The sequence below is a fragment of the Manacus candei genome, unplaced genomic scaffold (genome assembly GCF_025592945.1).
Source record: "Manacus candei isolate 608988 ecotype Guabito, Panama unplaced genomic scaffold, ASM2559294v1 h1tg000046l, whole genome shotgun sequence".
In the NCBI taxonomy this organism is placed as follows: Eukaryota; Metazoa; Chordata; class Aves; order Passeriformes; family Pipridae; genus Manacus; species Manacus candei.
The window spans coordinates 6,004,610-6,024,432 of record NW_026138094.1 but is presented as its reverse complement, the minus strand read 5'-3'; the positions used below and the strand labels follow the sequence as shown (position 1 = coordinate 6,024,432).

The following is a 19,823-nucleotide window of genomic DNA, read 5'->3' as shown; positions in this document are numbered from 1 at the left end:
TCATCCTTATCGGATAAAATTGCAGCTTCTGTTTTCCTGTAAGCTTGTTTTCCTTTCCTGTGGTGTATTTCTTGGCAGTGCTGCTCACTTAGGACAGTCTTTGTCATTCATCTTCCATCCTACAAACTTGAATGTTTAGTATGTGAACTTCAATACAAGTTTTGACAAGGTTCACTTTAAATATGTTCGTGGACTCAAGCAACTGTGATTATTGGAATAGTGCTACCCAAAATGAAAGATCCCAAATATTTAGCTACATGGATCACCAGGAAAATTTCTTCTTGGTAGAAATATAGTAGATATTGGGTCATAGGAGGCCATCTCTACTTAAACAAGACTTTAGGAGCTTGAGATCTTGGAATGTGAATATAGAAATAGTAAGAAATGAATCATTAGCAATAAGATTGTCTTCCATCTCATCGCTTTTCTTCATCTGCCTGCTGAACCCTATGGATGAAGAGGATAGAGATGCATGTCTGTCACTTTGGTCTTACTCCTCAGACTCAGTAAATATTTTTGTAGAATGGAACAATTGTGGCCTGGAGTGTTTCTGATTAACCATTGCACTGTGCTGGAAAAGATATTTGTAGCTTTTTGATCTTGTATTGTGAATGTCTCCTTTGGTTGTTTTCTCATCCACTCTGACTTTCCCACTTAGTTTTGTTTACTTATTTTAGGATTTCAGACCTACTGAACAGCCTCATTCATGCTAAGATTGGTGTGCAGATAGAGGCAGGAGGAGAATAATTTGCTTTTTTGTGACAGTTCAGTAAAGCTGGGCTCTTCTTTGGAAGGTACACTGGGATGTAAAATGTAGCCTGTCAAATTAAAACCTCTGCCTTCTGGTTTTGCTTATAGATCTTCACTGAAGTATGAAGGAGTTCTAGCTTTTATCTAGAAGAATATTTTTAATGTTGACTTGCTGGAGAATCTGTTGTTTTCCTTTCTACTTCTCATTTTATGAAATGATTCATGACCATTAAAGCCTCAGAAATACCAAATGAAAGCCACAGTTCTTTTGTCTACAGTTTTAATCATTTTCATCCTCTTTTTCAAGCTTCCCTCTCTCTCATGTTTTGCTGGAGGACATCAGAATATCCAGTGATGTTCAGCTGAGGTTTCAAACTAAAATTTGTTTCCTTTCAGGAACATTATTTCCTGTCTCTTTTCTCCTTCTTTGTTTTTCCCACTAATTTTCCATCTTTTTCTCTTCCTTGTATACAGAGTAAATTACCAGTGTCTGCTAGGGACAAAGGTGAACTAAAAGAGAGGGGTCGGTATCGACAGGGTTTTCCTGTTTCCTTATGGCAGAGATGCAGGTAATGGACCTTTTGAAAACGTGGAATCACTGTCCCAGCAAGGAGAAAGGCAGAGGGTAGGTTACAGTGTGTAGTCAAGGGAGGAGGAGAAACACTGACATATTACCTAAAATAAATCTTCCAGTAGCCTAAGGGAGAGCACTTAACACACAAGTTAATAGCATTGCTTAGCACCTCAGGGCGTTCACTGACAAGTACTGATGGAAGGGTCAGGTTTATGAGGCTCCCTAAAGGGTTGTGTTTCCTTCATGGTGGGAATGGTGGGTGGCACCGGCACATCCCACAGCCTCCAGGAAATCCTCAACAAGGGGCTGGTTAGCCCTGGCTTTGGCTGGCCAGTTGTGCTGCTGCTCATCTTGGTGCACAGTGCAGACTGGCAGAAATCCTGAGCTCTCCTCTGTGTTTTCCCTTGGGAAATTGTTAGAGGTTTGCCTCTATTGATAGCCATTAGCATCTACGTGGTGAGTGTGGGGAGGAGAGCTGGAGATGGGAAGTGGTCTTTCCCTGTTACCCTGTTGGAAGTGACATCTGGAGAGCTAAGGAGCTAAGCATTGTCCTTGCCCACAGTTACATCCATTTCCTATGGGATGCTGTTTAGTGCTACCAGGGTAGAAAAGGCTATGATTTCTTGTCCTCTGAAAATACTTTTTTTTTCCGTGTGTGTGTGTGTTTATTTGTTTGTTTTAAGAAAGTACCTGACAGATCTCTCCTGCTTTCCCTCTGTACTTGTCTGGCCCAGCAGATAGTTTCTTGTGGTGGCATACTTGTACTTTATGTGTCTTACCCAGCCATGTAGACTGGGTTTTGAACTGGACCCGTTGACATTCTCAAGTGGAACAATGAAGGAATACATGCCAGAAACGCGTCTGTCCCTGGCTATGAATGAGAACAATGCCTGGCTGTCAGGTTAGATGAGCGTGTCCCTGCAAAAGACATGGTCAGATTTCCAGAGCAAGTGCGGAAGAATTCACTTAATGTCAAATGCTGTTGTTGGATTGCTGTATTTAGCTGTCACAGTGTGTGATGGAGGTTGGGGTTAGAAAAGTGTTCAGTGTTGCTGCAGGAAACTTGCATGTCATTTTGAACTCTTGACTTGCACATAGGCTGGAGCCAAAGATACCCGTAGAGCTGCTTAGCGTGTTATTTTTTCAGTTGGACTGAGCCAGGATTCTGGGACAGCGGTATCCTTACTGTCAGAGTGAGAAATAGTTATCATATTAGGCTCTCTGCATGGCACAGGCTCGCTTATTGCAGTGCAAAAATGAGTATGTCAGATGCAATCCTTTGTATGTAAAAAATACATTTTGCTTAAAAATGCGTGCTTATTCTTGAAAGGATAACAGAAGCTAAATTTTGTGTTTGTTCCAGAATCTAGCATTGTTTCCTAGATTTTCCTTTTATGTGATTGAAATAGATGGCTTCAAGAGTTCTCTTAGTAATCTTCACTGCATGAAGAAAAAGGGCACAGTGATAAAAAACATCCCATTTTTATAATATTTAGCTAAACAACAGAAAAGCAATCCCTGTTTAAACTATTTGGGGTGCCTGGAAATAGGGCCTATGCATGTTAAATGCAGATGTGTGCATTTAGTTCTATCCCATCCACAGTTAAGTTTCTCAGTTTGTGGATGTACTCACTGAAAGCAGTGAGTTCAAAGCACAACCAGGCTTCTTCCCTGGGCTCTTGGTGCAGAGTGATGTGTGTCAGGGCTGCAGGTGGCTTGGGACAGCTGCCCATCACGTGCTGTAGCTGTTGGCTGCTGCATCCCATTAGGAACCAGATCTTCCCTTCCTGCTTCTGCTTTGCTTGCAGCTCTGCTGCTCCTCGGAGGTCGGGGTAGGCGCCAGCGCAACTGAAGAAGATGCTTTAGGTATTGACCTCTAATTTGTGCATGAAGTACCTGACTTCTGTCATTTAGGGGAGGAGGGATCTTGGAAGGCCATGTGGTCCAACCCTCGCTTAGAGCAGGGTGAACTTAAATCAGGTTGCTCGTGGCTGTGTCCACTGAAGTTTGGAGCGTCTCTGATGATGGAAGTTCTTGGTTATGTGGGAAAGCTGAGTAAAGCTCCAGTGGAGTCAGCAGAGCTCAGTCACTGTGTATTTAGTATTTACTCTGAAACACTGAGAAGTTCAGGTAGGTACCTAAGCTGTTTTACAACAAAAGGTATTTACATCTGATTTTGTGTCTCTTGAAAGCTACTAATAAAGGATTCCACTTCACATTCTGGAGCCTTAGCTACTATTTCTTAATACTTTGGTTATCCTCAGACTTAGACAACCACATTTCTAAGACAAGCCCCCCATTTTTTCTGGTGCAGTTTGTCATTCTTTTTAACTCCCAGTGCAGACATGGAAGCATCACTCCTATTTTATGTGGAAATGATCAGCAAATAGTTCTGTGTACAGTTTTAGCAGGTACCAGAGTTACCCATGTAAGAAGAAAAATAGGCAAAGGCTTCTCTAAAAATAATCATTGACTGATGCTGTTGCTTTAAATTGCATCTCTTCTGCCAGAAGACTGGGTCCCTACATTATGTTAAACATATGGTAGCCACTGCAGCAAAATAATTAATAGGTGTTGTTCATGAAACGTTTTTTTGCAAGAAAGAATAGCTGTGTGTTTTTCTAGGGAGAGGAAAAGTACATTGAGGGAATGATTAGAAACCATTCCCACTATGCCTGCATCTCAGCTCAGCTCTAGCTGGTGATCAGCTGTCTCTCTTACTCACTCAGCTGCTCTCTGCCCACTCTGTCTGGTCTCTGTCTAATTTATTTGAGACCTGTGCTTTGGGTTTGATTCAGCCCGGATTACGCCAGCATTGGCTGGTGCATGGCAGTGCTACTGACAACATTTCAGCCTGAAGCTTCGCTCACAGCAGTGCCAGAAACTCTTCCTCCCATGGGAGCTGCAGATGGGCAATGCTTTCTTCGGGAGAGGGCTGTAATTTCCTTGAGGGGTCACAGGCAGGGCAGAGTGGGGATGTGCAGAATTAGCAGGCCCCCCTGGCAGGCTGCAGCACGGGGCCCTGACTGTGTCTCTGCCGGGACCCTGGAGGGGACAGTCACAATGCCAGAGATGCCCCCACCATTCCTGGACTGGGGGGTGTTCTCTGCTGCCAGCTTCATGCACGGCTTTTGAACACCTCCCTCCCTTCTCTGGCTGTCACGTACCCTCGCTGCCTCATTACATCTGATAAGAAGGCTCTGCCAAACTTAGCATGATTTGCTTCCCATCCTTTTATGTTTGTGTGCCTGCTCCACAAATCTACCCCCAGTGTCTGGGTAATGGTGTGCAGTTTGGGAGAGCTGGGCAGCCAGGCATCCTTGCTGAGACAGGGCACTGGAAGCAGGAGTAGCAAGGGAGGGACAGACCCCGTTGGTCCTTTCTGTGAGATGATGTCCGTGTTGCCCCATGGAGAAAAGAGACCCTTTATTTGAGAAGGTGTGACAGGCAGCTGTGCTGCCCCACAGTGCTGACCTGGGGCAGGACCACGGGTGTCCCTCTGAAGTCGCTGACGGTGCAGTTCTGCCCAGGCTCCATCCCCACAAGTGGGGATAGGACAGACAAGGCTTTACTTTGTAATGGGTGTGTAGGGTCCCTGTGGTTGTTTCTGAAGAAGAATATCTTCTAATTTGGTGCACACACATGCCGCCAATATCTATGCAAACCTATCACTCTCAAGTGTTAGTTATCACAATTTCCAGATGAACTTTTTTCTCTCTGCTGTTCTAAGATTTTTCTAGTTGATGACTAATGTCTTTTGATAATTGCTCAACTCACTTTGCTACTGAATTTGTACTTGTGTATCATTAATCAAAGACATAGTTTCTTGTTTACTTTGGACATCTTTGATGAAACTCTGGGCATCAACCATCCTGTCTCAGCACCATACCATTACAGAAATCCTTTTATACTTTACAAGTTAATTAAGCGACTCTAAAATGAAGTGAAAGACTTATCTTTTTTTAAATTGCAGAGGGAACAGCTTTGTTCTAAGATGTTCTCTCCCTCCTCTGGGCTTTGGAGTTAAAGGAAGGTGCTATAGGTGGTTTGAGGGTGAATAGATGCACTTTTGCTTATTTTACCATTCCAAATCAGGTTTTATAACAGAACTCAGTTTGTAGTGCTGTTCAGAAAAACGGTTTTATAAGAATATAAAATACTTCTTTAGTATTTATAGCTTATAGTATCAACAGGAAAATATGCTCTATTTAACACAACAGTGGGTAACTGTTTAAAGTAAGTACCACGATAGAGCCTTGACAATTTGATTGATGGTTTCCATGACTTTACATGAGGTAAATTGTTATTACCTTGAATACTTTATTTATTTATGGGGATTTATTGCTGTAGTGTCTGATCACCTCATAAATATCAATGAATATAACCTTCAAAATTAATTATTTTCAAAGACATTTTACAAATGTGCACAAATTCAGAACACTCCCTCCATCTCAAAAGAGTGGCATTCAGACTTTAATATAGGTTTCTTTTATAAGCTAAACAGCAGCTTTCTGACGAAAAAGTGTTCCACTGGAAAATGCACTTGTCGGGCTCAAATTGTTCCATGGAAGTACAGTTTGATGACTTTTTAAAAATTTTTTTTTTTCAAAGCTAAGCCCACTGCATCCGAGTTGGAGCCTCTTGGGTGTATGGCTTAGCTTACCCTGTGGACAGCTTCAAGGCTCTCAGGGTCTCTGACTTCATGGTTGCTGGCACATCTAGGTTTTCCGGAGTCCCATTTTGGAAACGGATTTCTAAAACCGGGTTTCTCTGTGACACAGAAATCTGCTCCTGGCTCTTAACATGGACCAGATGGTCCCCAAAGCCATGTACTTGCTGAGACTGAAATTTGACAGAGTATGTAAACATCACTTTATGGTCAGCCCTTTATAGATTCTCCCCAACCGGAATGGGAAATGAGTGGTTTATGCCCGTAGGTTGTAACAGGTAGCAACAAACCCACTCTGTCTGTCTTAATGAGTTCTATTATTTCTTCTGACTGGAGAAGGTGAAAAGCAATCTCACTTGTCTGCTTGCCAGTCTTACTTGGCAGATGATCATGGAGCAACATTTGGCATTGACGAACAGGGAACTCTAGGAAAGTTACATGGTTATAGCCCTGCAGGGAAGTAGCTGACATTACTAAAACTGAATACATTGGAATTAAATGAATAAGACTTTGAGTCTCTAACACTGGTTGCAGGAAGAAAAAAGGACCCTGTAACAAGTCCAATTGTGTTGCTCACATTCACCTCAGTTACCACTTTGTAATTATCCAGAACCAGAGGAAGGTAATGGCAGTGCTTGCTTTGACTTAAGTAGTTTCTGGCCAAACATGTAATTCCAAAGAGTGTCACAGCAATTGGTGTAATCAGAATACCTGAAACTGCATTAGCAATGCATATCCCTAAATAAATACAGTATAAAAAATTTGTTAATTAGAAAATGTGCATAAAGAAACGTTTGTATGTATTGAGATTGTTTGTCTTAAGTTGCCTCACCATATGAAGTAACGATTGTTTACTTAGACATTGCATTACTGGGAATGAAGAACTTTCTGAAAGACTAAAGACAAAATAATAATAGAAAACCCTTCCTAAAACAGCAAACACTTAAATCTGTCTCTAATCTGTATACAATATTTTAATAAAGCAGTTTCTAGGAAGTTTATAGCTAGCTCTAGCTGCATTAATCTATTGGTAATTGCTCACAATATTAATAGAGGTTGTAAAATTTTCCTCTGGTAAGATTATTAGACATAAAACAAAAGAAGGCACACGTTGCCATTTTTGAAGCTATTCTTACCGGCTTTATTTGCATGGATAGATGCATTAAATAAATAGGACAAGATAGATTTAAAATATCTATTATCTGTGAGGGGCATAGAATAATTTCAACTTTTCAATTTTTACTAGTAAAATCATGATAGGAATAGTGTCATCTCCTGTCAGCTTTCATTGTAAACTCTAGTGATAAAATTATTTGACGGGGTAAATGTATATGAGAGGAAAGGGTTGGAAAGAAAAAGTCCTGTGGATCCATCATTTAAGGAGGGCAGTAGACCTTTCATACCCACTTCACAGGATCCTGTCGCTCTGCATATACCCACATCCTTGATTTTTTTGGTAGTTAGTAATTTACACATTTTGACTCTTTTTTTTTTGGCTAATGTTCTGGTTGGCATGTTTCAATCATACATACGTAGTTTTGCTCATGGACAAAACAGAGAGCAGTAATAGTGCTTTAGAGAAAAGAAGAGAAAGCAAAATTAAAAATTACCACTCAAAGAGCACTAGATTTCCTCTGTGCTCATTAATGATGATGGATATGATTCCTTATTTTATATTTAAATGTTAGTTTTGCTCAAAAACCTGTGTGGTTAATTCTTCAGATATGGGGTGATATGAGACAAGGTTTGCCCATTCTGTTGCTGTTGTTCAGATGTTACTGATTTGATTTTGTGTTTGTAATGTAATCTTCAATTTGTAAAAGTGTATGTTACCTAAAAACCCCAGCCACAGGCATACAGTTCTGCTAAAAACATACAACATTCTAAATGTAATTATTGAAATGTATATTGCAGTGATTTACTTTTTCTGATTTTATGCCTCTGCTTTTCCAACATATTGCTGGGGAAAAATAAGACTTCATCCTTTTTTTTCCCAGGCCAAATGTATGTGGATCACGTTACAATGCCTACTGTTGCCCTGGATGGAAAACTTTACCTGGTGGAAACCAATGCATAGTCCGTAAGTTAATCTAGTTATGTGTTATGACTGAGGTTTATCTTTGTCCCTCTGTGTCAGGGTATTTTTAATTGTATACCAGAACTGAAATGTGTTGCTATATGTTTTCAATAGCAGCTGTACATTTCTTTACCATTTTAAGTGTATCAAGCCAATTTACAAAGGTTTGTGGGCTACAACACAGTGATGTGATACCAGTATTTAACAAAGGATTAATCTTATCCACATGTTCTGTTTAAGTCTGTGGTAAAGGGTTCCAAGGGGTGTGTGAACTCTCGGGAGTGAGTAGCTGTGGAATATGTTAATCTATTTAAGTAAAGGGAAGGAGGCAATAACGTTGGGCCAACAAGTACATTTTCTCTGCTTGCTTGGACCATATCCCTGAAATATATATGTAGGGATATAAATATACGTGCATCATGGTGCTGTGTCCATACTCGTGTGTAACAGAACAGCATACCAGAAATAACTCCTAAAGGCACTTTGCCTAAGGCTGATAAGACTCTCCAGAGATACTGAGGCAACGTGCTGTCAGCTGGGAATTATTGTATGTCTGGTGCAGAAATAAAGGAAGCATTGTAATGCTGCCTCAGTGCCATCCTTCCTCCAAGATTAGTCTGGTAAAATGGACAACAGTTTCAGTTTTCCAAGGAAATCTCCCTATATCTACTGTGGCCTGTGGCATGTTCCCAGACCTTTTCATAGCAGATAGTGAAGGTCTAGGTTTTAGCTGTCCCCTAAAAAGATGCAGACGAACAGGAGGAACTGTTTTGGGATCTGTTGTATGCAATTTAATGAGTTTGTCTGTATTTCTGTTATGGTACTGAATTTTCTATCAGGTGTTTTTTTATGTGTTTGGGGTTTTTGAAACATATTTTAAAGGCATTTATGTTTTCTTTATAGCAATCTGCAGACATTCCTGTGGGGATGGATTTTGCTCTAGACCAAACATGTGCACATGCCCAAATGGTCAGATAGCCCCCTCCTGTGGTTCAAAATCAAGTAAGTATTTCTTCTGTGTCTTTGATATTGCTCTTTTGAGTCTGTGAAGCTACTAAGGTATGTAAAATAGTTCAGTGGTCAATATTTAAGACAAATAACCTCTGAGTCACCAGACATACTTTTACCACAGGAAGGAAAGTGTAGTCTCCTGTGATGAAACTGAAGAGTGACTCACAGACCAGCTATTGGAGACACTTTCTTTGCCAAATCAAAACCAAATTAGTCTTATTGGAAGCTATTTTCATTTGGCACTTTGTAACACTAATTCCAGTCTTCCTTGCTTTCTGCAAAATGCCTTACCTCTATTCAACAGCAGACTTGCTCTTGTATACAGCACAAAAGTTGTAATGAGGGATGACTCTTGACAACTGGCTGAACTTGACATGCTTTGTAATTCTCCTCTGATTTCGAGGGTTATAAGGCAGACACTGTGCTCTGTCTTACTTACATAGGCCTTACAGTTCCTTGCCAGGCTCAGTTCACACCTTTTGAATCTCGTCTTACTTCTGTAGGTACTAGAGGTACAGAGCTGGTCAAGGCTTTTAAGTGGAACGCTTTCCATCAGAAAAAAAAGATGCTCTGAAAATAAAGCTTTTCAGAGAGATGACTTTTCCCAGAAATGTTTGGATTTCAGATTTTCAAGGAAGGTTCCCCAAATCCAGGGAAAAACAAGTAAAATTAAATTCATTCAGTGAACCAGAGAACTCAACGGCTTAACATGAGTTAAGTATTTGATATAAAGTAGGATTTTGCTTGGGATAATATCTGTTCATATCTGAGATGCCACCTGTAAAGTACTTACTCTGTATTCTCATTAGAGTGTGGTGCTTGTCTCTTAGAATATAGAAGATTTTGATTTTTATATGAAATGTGAAGTTTCTGGGAAGAATTTTGGGGGAAACTGGTTCCCACAAATACCCTTTAATTATCTGAACAACATATTAATTGAAGTCAGTGGGGGATGCACTCAGCTGAGGTCTGTAATATTATGCTAAATGGTAATCCTTTTAGTTCTGAATATCTTATGAGACTCAATGTGTGGTCTTTGCATCTGTATTTTTTACCTTGCCCTTTTTTTTTTACTTTCCTGGTTGATAAGAGTTTTACCACATAACTGACCACTTCAGCTTGTGGTTTTAGCATCCTTTTTATCCAATACCAGTGGAAAAACAAAAACAACTGTGGAATGTAATGGAATGGCATGTACTAAAATGGTAAATATTGTAAGTTCAGCCCCTTTCTCAGGCTCCTGTGATGTCTGTTAGGGAGAGGCCAGCATGAGGAGGGTATGGAGCTATGGAGTTCTCAAAGAGTACTGGAAGGAGGAATGGGTGCAAAATGCTGCAGAAACGTGTGTACAATTGATCTCCATAGTTTTAGCTTTCATTGGAGGAGCACAGATAAATGGGTGCAGGACTTAACTACAGTTTTTAATCAAGCAGCTTCTTAAGCCTGTGTGACATAGCTAATTTGGTTGTTGACAATTACTTCTAGGTATGAATATTCTACTAATCATAAATCTTATTCAGTGCTGACATTATTTTCCTTACATTGCTACACTGGTTTTCCCACTTTTAAGTGTTCCCACTTTTAAGTCACTTTACAAATAGACTTAGCAGTTGGCTTATAATAGGTACGGTTTATGTTTTGTTCAATTTCTACAATAAATTAAGATACATTTTATGTATGTGGTTACATCTCTTTTGTTTATTAAAACATACCAATTCTAAAAGCAAAAATGTCCTTAAGCAATAGAGAGAAAAGACTCCACTGCTTCTGTGCACTCTTGTGTAATACTTTTTATGATCCAGCACATCATTAATACTTACAGAGCATACTTTATGTAAGTCATTTGCTTTGTTGGCACTGTAGACAAAATCCATGAATACATATTTACACAATAGACCACAATGACTTAGATCTGCTATTAGGAAACAAAGTAAACATGAAACCAAAATATACTGTTTGACATCAAATGGTTACTGTCAACTGCCTTTGGTAACAGTTAATTTTTTTTCAGAATATGCATTCATGAAAGCTTATATTAATTATGTATTTTAACAAATGAGAAGAAAACTGATTAAAATAATGAAAAAATGTAAATGATACAAATTTTTCACATTTAAAATAAAAAGCATAAGTATGAATCAAAATGCCATGATTTCTCAGAATTAAATGTATAGCTTCTGATCTATGAGATGCATCTGAGGCATCCTTTGGATATTTTAAGCTACCTGTGTCTTTAGTATTTAAAGAATCAGTACTTGGCACACATAGCAGGTACACCCATTGACAGAAAATTAACAGTGACTCTTATAGACTGGTTATCTGTTGATATCAAATACTTAGTGCAGATTGGGAAGCATGTGGATTGGAGAGCAAAACGAAGCCTCCAAGTTTGATTCTCACACAGGTCAGTTGTTGGGACTTTTCTGGTTACGAGTCAGCTTTAGGAATCTGATTTGTGGTTGAAAAGATCAGCTGGTGGTTTTCTCAGCAGGGATTTTAGTGACATCAGTAAACTTGCTGGCTGAGTAGTGGTTATTTCTGTGTAAGTAGTGAATTTTTGGGTAAGCTTACAGCATTCTTGGAGATAAGATTGCCAAGTGTGGAGGGCCCCCCTCCCCGGCTCTGTGGGTGCTCTGACGCTGCACAGGTGCAGCTGTGAGAGATGTCCCACACTCTTAGCTGTGGGAGATGTCCAGCGGAGGTGTCCCACACTCCATGCTGCAGGACATGTCCCACACTCCATGCTGTGCCAGATCTGTGGTGGTGGCTTTTCTGCTGCCCCCCAAACTGCCCGGGCCATGGCTGCTGTGTGTTGGGGCTGCAGCTGGGCCCCTGTTTGTGCTGCATTCGTGCTCTATGATCCTGCCACGTTTGGAGCTGCTGCTCTGCCCAGTGGGAGCAAGGGGTGAACCAGGAGGATGGTGTCTCCTACGGCATCAGACACCCTTTGCTGCCCCCAGGGTTATGGGTCAGGTGTGTCTCTGAGCTCAGCCGCTGGTTTTGCTTCCAGCAAGTGTGGTCAGAATGGTTTAGGCTGGCTGAAAGAGAGGAGGTGTTTGCTGATGGGGCTGTCTCTGAAGGAAGGGAGCTGTGACAGAGGCAGCAGGGGCTGTGGTGGGTGCTGGGAGTGGCAGCTTGTGGAGACAAGTGTCTGTGTGCTCCAGCAAGCTCCTTACGCTGCCTGACTGCACAGCAGGGCCTGCTCCGCTCCCCTGCCACAGCATCAGAGGCACCGCTGAGGACTGAACTCTTCCTCAGAGACTTCTCACTCAGAGTCTTCCTCAGAGACTGCCCGCAATGGGGGCTGAGCCCGGGCCTTGGCTCTGCACCCCGGGACCCCACTCCTCGGGTGCTATGGGAGGTGTCCACTCAATGGCAGTAAAACCTAGAGCTCAGCCCCTTCCCTTATATTCTGCTGCTGTCAGAGGTGGTGTAAGGTCTTGAATTTTGAATGTTTCCAGAGTTTTGGAGGCTGCAGCGGGTTTTCTCTGTACCCCGTCCCGTCCTGACGCTGGCTGCCATCTCTCTCCTGAGTCAGTCACTCGACAGAGAAAGCACGCTGAGCATCTGGGATGCGATGAGGCCGTCATTCCTTGTTTACAGCTCCTGGCAGGGAAAGCCCTGCGTCATGCACGGCCGGGGCTGGGAGCGTTTCCTCGGCAGTGGCACGGAGGCGAGGGGCCGCCTCTCCTCCGGTGCCCGCTGGCTGCCCTGCCGCGCCCTCGGCCCAGGGTGCTGGGCCAGCGGCTCCAGCGCTTCTCCCACCTCGGGAATACAGACCCTCGCACCTCGTGTTCCTTAGTTTGGGATCGCAGAGTAGACGGCACGTGTGTTACCTTTCGTCTGCCTGGTGAGCTCCTGCACGTTTTGTGAGCGTCTGTGGTTGTGGTAGCGCTCCGGGTGTGATGAAGGCTTTACTCACTTTTGCCCAGTATTTATTTTAGAAGTCAGGAACTGTTGTGCTTAAGTGGAGAGCTTGTTGTTTCACTTTGATAAAAAGCACAACTATTGCCCACACACAAAGCCTGTGTGGATATGTTTGGTCTCTCTGGCTCTGTTGCAGGGTTACAAAGCTGTGTTCCTAAAGTTATTCCTGTTTTGACTTCAGACATTTCCAGTGCAGACTGTTTACAAATTGGATGTGAAAAAGAACAATAATTGATTAAAAGCAATAATTTATGAATGTTAACATTTCCTGTGCATGCTAAGGCAAAGGTATATGCATTGATTTACCAGCCTTATAGTAATTCCTGTGCTTTTTCCCTGCGTCTCTGTCAATGTGATATCTTGGAACAGGTTGTTTCATTTACCGGAATATCTCCACTGACATTAGCGGAATTGTTGATATAGCTGAGAAAAGAGAACCTGGACCAGCATTAATATGCTAGTTTTCAAAAATGCATTCTTAACATCATCATCTGAGCTCCAGACAGCCTTTGAATGTGTTTCTATAAACTTTTGGAAGGGTAATGTTTCAGAATAGTCGGTATGATTTTGGAAATACTCTTTTCAACATTCCCTCAAAAGAGGGCAGAAAATAAGTAATTAGTTTACCAAGTGTATGCCACTGATTTTCTTGCCTGGTAATAAGGGAGAAAGCTCAGTGATTTAGACGGCTCATTTTAATAAAGATGATTGGTGTCCCAGCAATCTCCCATAATGATTTTAGTTTAAAAAGGAGGAAGTAATATTTTACCTTGGAAAAGTTCTTTTAAGAAGCAGTAGGACAAGTTATGGAAACTTTGTGTGTGTGTGTGTGTTATGTGTAAAACCACTCCTTATCCCAAAATGGGGAAATATACTTTACTTTACTTGAACAAATAATATGAAAATCATCCTATAAGCTACTGTTAACCTTTTTATCTCGAATGTAGCTCAAACTATTTAAATGGCTTTGGTCTTCATGTGGGAATGGAAATTAGCTCTTGGCATAGCTTGCTCTAATTGAAATCAGTTTGTGGTTTTTAAGTTCCTTCCCTGCTTGACAGATGATATCATTTCCTATGCTTTTTGTAATCCCCTCTGTTTTTCTAAGATTGTATAAAGCTAAGTTGAACTACACATTTTAAAGTAACTATACACCTTTTTCTGACCTACTTAGGACATAGTCCAAAAATCTTCACCAGATATTCACTCTGTGTTTGCAGACAATTTTACTTTTTGTTGAGGAATGTTAGTACATTTTTGTTGCCTGAAGTACTGAAGTACATCCAAAGTAGAACAAAGATGTGTTGTAACTATTAAACACATAAGAAATGTAATACACAGTTTTTACTTTTATAATTGAAGAATTAAGAAGGGAGTGCTTTAAATGCTAGGTTGTTTTAAATCCTTTCTCTAGTTTCATGTTTAACTTCTGTTCTATGGATTCATACTGCTATGGAAGGAAATACAGCTAAAATTATTATTTCTACTTAAAAATAAAATTCCATTCACATACTTCTGAACTGTAAAAAGCCAAATGATGCTTAAGGGTTTTGTGCGAGAGGAAAAATTCTGTGGTTGGCATAACACCTGTTAGCGACAGGCTCTGATGGGGATGCAATTTCTATTTTTCAATCCTGAGCATTTCAAACAGCATGTTGTAGGTATCCAGTGCTGCATCACAGTCTACTGAAATGCTGATCAGACTGTAATCCTATCTGGGGAGGAGCCTTTCATGTGGTTCCTGTTAAGAGGAAAACCATTTCCCAGCTGCTTACTGGAGTGCGGGCCCCAGTTCACAGCTGTGTTGGACAGCAGGACCTGTAAGGACTTCACTTTGTTGGGAGGCCTGCCCACTTCTCTGTGCCTGATGAAGAGCCTGACATACTTTTAGTTGCTCCTAACATCTAGTTAAAAAATATATTTTTCCTTATTACTGGAGAAATGCAGCACAGACATTATGCTTTGCTGGCATGGGGTTTAAGCTGCTTGTTAACTATTATAAATGGTGGGGCTGCAGCTGAGGAGAGTTTGCTGCTCCCCTACCTCTGCCCCTTGCAGGGGAAGGTTGTTGGCTCTGGGGAAATGCTGTCTGTGAGCTCTGCAGATCCCAAGTACAGCAGCTGGCAGCAGCTCTACTGCTGGGGTGAGCCCACAGATGACATAAAGAAAAAAAGAAATGCTCTTTTATTTTTCCTTTTTATGCAGCAAGTCCTACCTGGCCAGATCAGCTTCTGGTATTGTATGTGTTGGCAAAAGAAGGCTGTTTTCAGGAGCTTCCTTATATGCTTCCCTTTAATACTTCTCTCCCCAGTTTCCCAGATGATAAGATGCCCTTTCCTTTTGATGGTATCTGCCAGAAGTTTAGTACTTTTCCCTTACTAATGGCTTGTTCTCATCATTGCAAACTATGAAAAAAGCTCTGTGGATTTATACTCATATAAAATGCCTTTGTCTTCAGTGAATGAGGGCGGCATCAAATTCTTGCACCATGTCCTGTATTCCTTAGGTACTATAAATCTATTGTGTTCTGTAGTGCCAGTGTAGTATCTGTCCTGAAATGTGCATCCTTGACTTCTAATACTTTCTTGTTCACAGAATAAATCCCTAAAAAAAAGTTAAGTCCTTTAGCAGACAGTTAAGTATTTCTGACTGGTTTGATTTAACTGAGGAAAATCTTTTTCCTTTTCAAGTACAACACTGTAACATCCGGTGCATGAATGGAGGGAGCTGCAGTGATGACCATTGCCTCTGTCAGAAGGGATACACAGGAACACACTGTGGACAGCGTAAGTGCCCTTCTGTGAATGTGGAAACTGTGCACAGCTAAGTAATCCTGTGATGTGTGGATTAGACATCCTTTAGCACTAAATTTCAACTGCTGTTGACCTTGTTTTTTATCAGGTGTAGTGGAGTTTTACAGAAAAACACATTACTTTGTAATGAATGCTGAGTGAATTCTTTCTGATCAGGACTGTTAAAATAAACATCATATGAATTCGTAATAATTGGATATAACCTGATCCTGTAGTTCTCACACTACCAGTATTGCCATTGACCTCCAGGACTTTTAACTCACTAGAGCAATAGACCATACATCCAGAGTGTACATGAGATTCAGTTTTCATTTTATAGACAAAATTAAGATTTTTAATACAAAGCTTTGTTTTCATTTCAGCATTTGCATCAGACTTAGCTAGTATGCCTGAGATACATTGCTCATTTTGGTGATGTCTTATTAGAGGTGACAGACAGATTTTTTTTTTGTTATTTCCTCAATCAATCCTTAGCCAAAAGTGTTCCTGGATCTGCTGCTTAAAATTTCTCCCAAGCTGACTCTAGTAGTCTCTCACTCTTCTTGGCTGGAATGCTGTGAAGTAGCTCAAATAAGGATGTAGACGCTGCTTTTAACCAAGGTCGTCACATTGCTATCTAGTGAACTATTGGTCTGACAGAGAAAATGTGTTTAGCTCATTTAATGAAAACCTTTTGTGCTCTGTCAAGATCAATGGCACACTTTACATGAACTTCATTGGGACCAGGAATTTACCATAATAGTCTGGAGGAGGATCACATGGTGAAAGGATTAAGAATTGTATTTCTACCTTCTCTGTGAAATATCAAGTGGATAAAAGAGGATAAATGGAAATCTTCTTTCTACTGAAGTGAATGTGAAAAGGAACAAAGAATAACATTACTCAATGACCATCAAGTTGTATTTAAAGATCTCCTTTTTCATGTGCATGTTGTATTTTCTGATTATTTTTGAGAGCAACTGCTTTTGGAGTTTATTCTGAGGAAAATTGGGTCCTGAATCTAGTGACAACATTGTACAGGGGAAGAATATCTTGGTTTAATATAGTCAGAATAGATATTGATTACATTTTGCTCTCCTGGTTAATAGTATGAATTATTTAACATCAGCAAACAGCCTTTTAATACTGGATTATTATGTTAGAGGAACAAATACATTTGAGGATTTAGAGATGAGATTTTTTTTCTGCATCTTCTATCTGCAGTCTCTGTCAGTGTTTATTTGTTGAAAGAGATGTTAGTTTGAGGTTATGGGATTGTCTAGCCATCCCTAAGAGAAAGGCTCTGAGAGGTCAGAAAAGCTGTGGTTGTTACTGTGTTTATGTTATACTCCCTTGAAAAGATGAGTTCATGATACCAGTGAGACCAGGAAATAAGAAAAGACTGTAAGTAGATTCTAGGAAAAAGGTTTCCTATCCTGTTATGTTTACCGTTTTTGCCACTCTAGTGAAGCTGGTCAAGTACATACCTTCATGTCTTTGTGGCAGTAGCTCAATAAAGATTACTTTTGCCTTCCCTCTGATCCAGCTGTCTGTGAAAATGGATGTCTGAATGGCGGGAGATGTGTGGCTCCAAACCGATGTGCCTGCACGTATGGCTTCACTGGACCCCAGTGTGAAAGAGGTATGTGCCCGAAATCACTGGGGAAAAAACTGTGTTATAGCTTGCTTAAGAGTAACTTAAAAATACTTAAATGGTAATACAAAATAAAATGCATGTGGAGGATGTGCTGAGCACATGAAATTTCTTCAGTGGCTGTGTCAGGTGATCATCACTGTCAGTGCTGCACCTGGAGGAGGTTGGCTTTTCTATGTGGGCAGCACAGGTGGGTGATGCAGAACAACAACTCTTGGGGGACCAAAGCCTTTTGTTCTGTGCTACAACAGATGGCAGGATGAAGCAGGCATTTCCTGCACTCCCTACAGCAGATAAAATTGTTGTTGACACTGTGTGAAGTCTTTTCAGTAGTCCACTCAGATGTTATAAAAGTAGTTCAAACCAATGGTGAATTTTTTCCAAAGATTGAAAAGTAGCTCTGTTCTGTGTCTTGGGATCTTACTGCTGGAGAGGAGTAAGAGAAATATAAAATTAGGTTAAAAATCCCAAGTTTGAACAGAAAAAAGGCTTATAGGTAAGAATGCACTGAACAGTACTGTAAAGACTTGGAATTTCAAACAACTTCTGCTTGTTCTTCATGGGTGAAATTTTTGAGCCTTAAGAAGAAGACTTCAGTGCTACTTTTGTGTTGGCTGATCTGAGTCCAGTTTGACTCTGGCATTTGGGCGAGTTTCTAGGCTGAATCCTACTGACAGCCTTGGTCCTGCCCCTCAGGGCTCCTGCCTTCTGGTGGGTGGAGACACAGAGCCATTTGAGCCAAACCAAGCTGTCCTGAAATCCCATGCATGTTACTGAGCACAACTGAGGTGGAAATCTGTGACTTACATACCTTGTCCATAGGCAGTTTTTTACTTAGAACATCTGTTTGATTCTGTAGTTATCAATGAAAGAGAAAATAGCTGTTAATGAGCTGTAGAATTCTGGCTAATGCTCACTTGGTGTGTTGAGGCCAAATGATAGTCATATCTTCCTAGAAAACCTCTGAAATTTGGCTCCTTTCACACAGATTTCCTGCAGCTTCTCTACCTAGCTGAGCTAATATGTTCCCCTCCTCTAAAAAGGGTGTGGTGGTTTTTGTCTCAGAATCACATTATGCCATCAGAAAAACTTTTTCTGAAGATAGCTTTTCAAGTATAAACTAATGTTGGTCTTAGTCAGAATAACTTGCCTTGTTCAGCACATGCACCTGTGTGGTCACTGGGGAGTTGTCTGGCTGCATATGATTTTACACAGCTGTCAGCTAAGTAAGAGGTCCATATTTTGAATCTAGCTTTGGAAAGTTATGTGGATTTGTGACACTCCCTGGTGGGCTTCTGATGTGAATGGATGTTAGCCAGTAAATTGACAAGATTCATGCCTTGTAGAGTAAAACCGTGTGTTTATTAGAAAGAAAAAGGGGGAGGAAACAAAACAACAAAACCAAAGCATCTCTGTGCATGGAGAAGGGGAAAAAAAAGGAAATTCCTGAAGAGAAACAGGCTCTTAAACTATCCCATTTCTGGGGGAAGCAGGAGAGGATGATTGTTTTGAAAACACCATTGCTGAATAGAAAGGTAATGTGAAGTGCTATAGTTCTGTGGCATGTGCACAGTCTCCATCTGTTTGGCTGTGATTTGATGTCGAGGTTATGCCATGCCACAGGCTCACAGTTATGGAAGTCATTTACTGCTGCAAATCACCCCCTGCTTTTCTCTACAAGCATCAGCTAACAGTAACAATCACACAGTGCTTGTGGCACATACGTCACAGACCAAAGAAAATTCCAGCCTTTGCTGCATGTGTTGTAGCTTAGAACTGACTGGAATAAAACAATTTGAGGCAACCAAATAATGAGGTTTTTCTGATAGTCTGATAGGGAAAACAGTTAAAATGTTGCAGGTGGTTAGAACAAAGTTAGAGTGAGTTTCTTAGTCATGTAGTTCTGTTTTAAGTAGTTTTTCCATACATTTGGTCATATTTATAATACAAATCACCCTGGTTGGCATTATCTCAGGAAATGCTGACTTAATGTGATTGTTAATGAAGATCTAAAAGACTTCTGTGTAGGTCGATAGCATCAAATACATGCATAATGAAAGGGCTTTATCTGGTGAAAGACCTGCTGCTTTCACAGTGCAGCAAACTCCATCCAATTTGTGGCATGAGTATTTTTATGTATTTATTCAGTCATTCTTTGAGAGGGTAGCAGCTGGCCTTGGACAGCTTTGGCACACGAGTTGCTTTTTGTGTGTCTTAGAAGTGTTAATGTTAGTGTAACATTATAAACACTATAAACAGGAGCACAAGGAATTTTGAGATTCATTTTTATCAGTGGGGTTCCTCTTCACGTTCTGGGAGTGTGTGCCATGTCACTGGCGAGATTGGCTTCACCAGGGCTGGATGGGTAA

At 40.8% G+C, this 19,823-nt stretch overlaps 1 protein-coding gene across 2 annotated transcripts in view; it reads left to right on the top strand.

Annotated features, from left to right (window-relative positions):
- FBN1 (fibrillin 1) overlaps positions 1–19,823 on the top strand; it is a 146,613-nt gene that overhangs the window by 6,980 nt on the left and 119,810 nt on the right. Inside the window, exons 3-6 of one of the 2 annotated variants that reach the window (XM_051796554.1) lie at positions 7,991–8,073; positions 8,974–9,072; positions 15,699–15,794; positions 17,347–17,442. In XM_051796554.1, the coding sequence (XP_051652514.1) occupies positions 7,991–8,073; positions 8,974–9,072; positions 15,699–15,794; positions 17,347–17,442 (374 nt within the window). Of the gene's footprint in view, positions 1–7,990; positions 8,074–8,973; positions 9,073–12,580; positions 12,932–15,698; positions 15,795–17,346; positions 17,443–19,823 lie in introns of those variants that run through there. The other variant, XM_051796553.1, reaches the window with a different exon arrangement.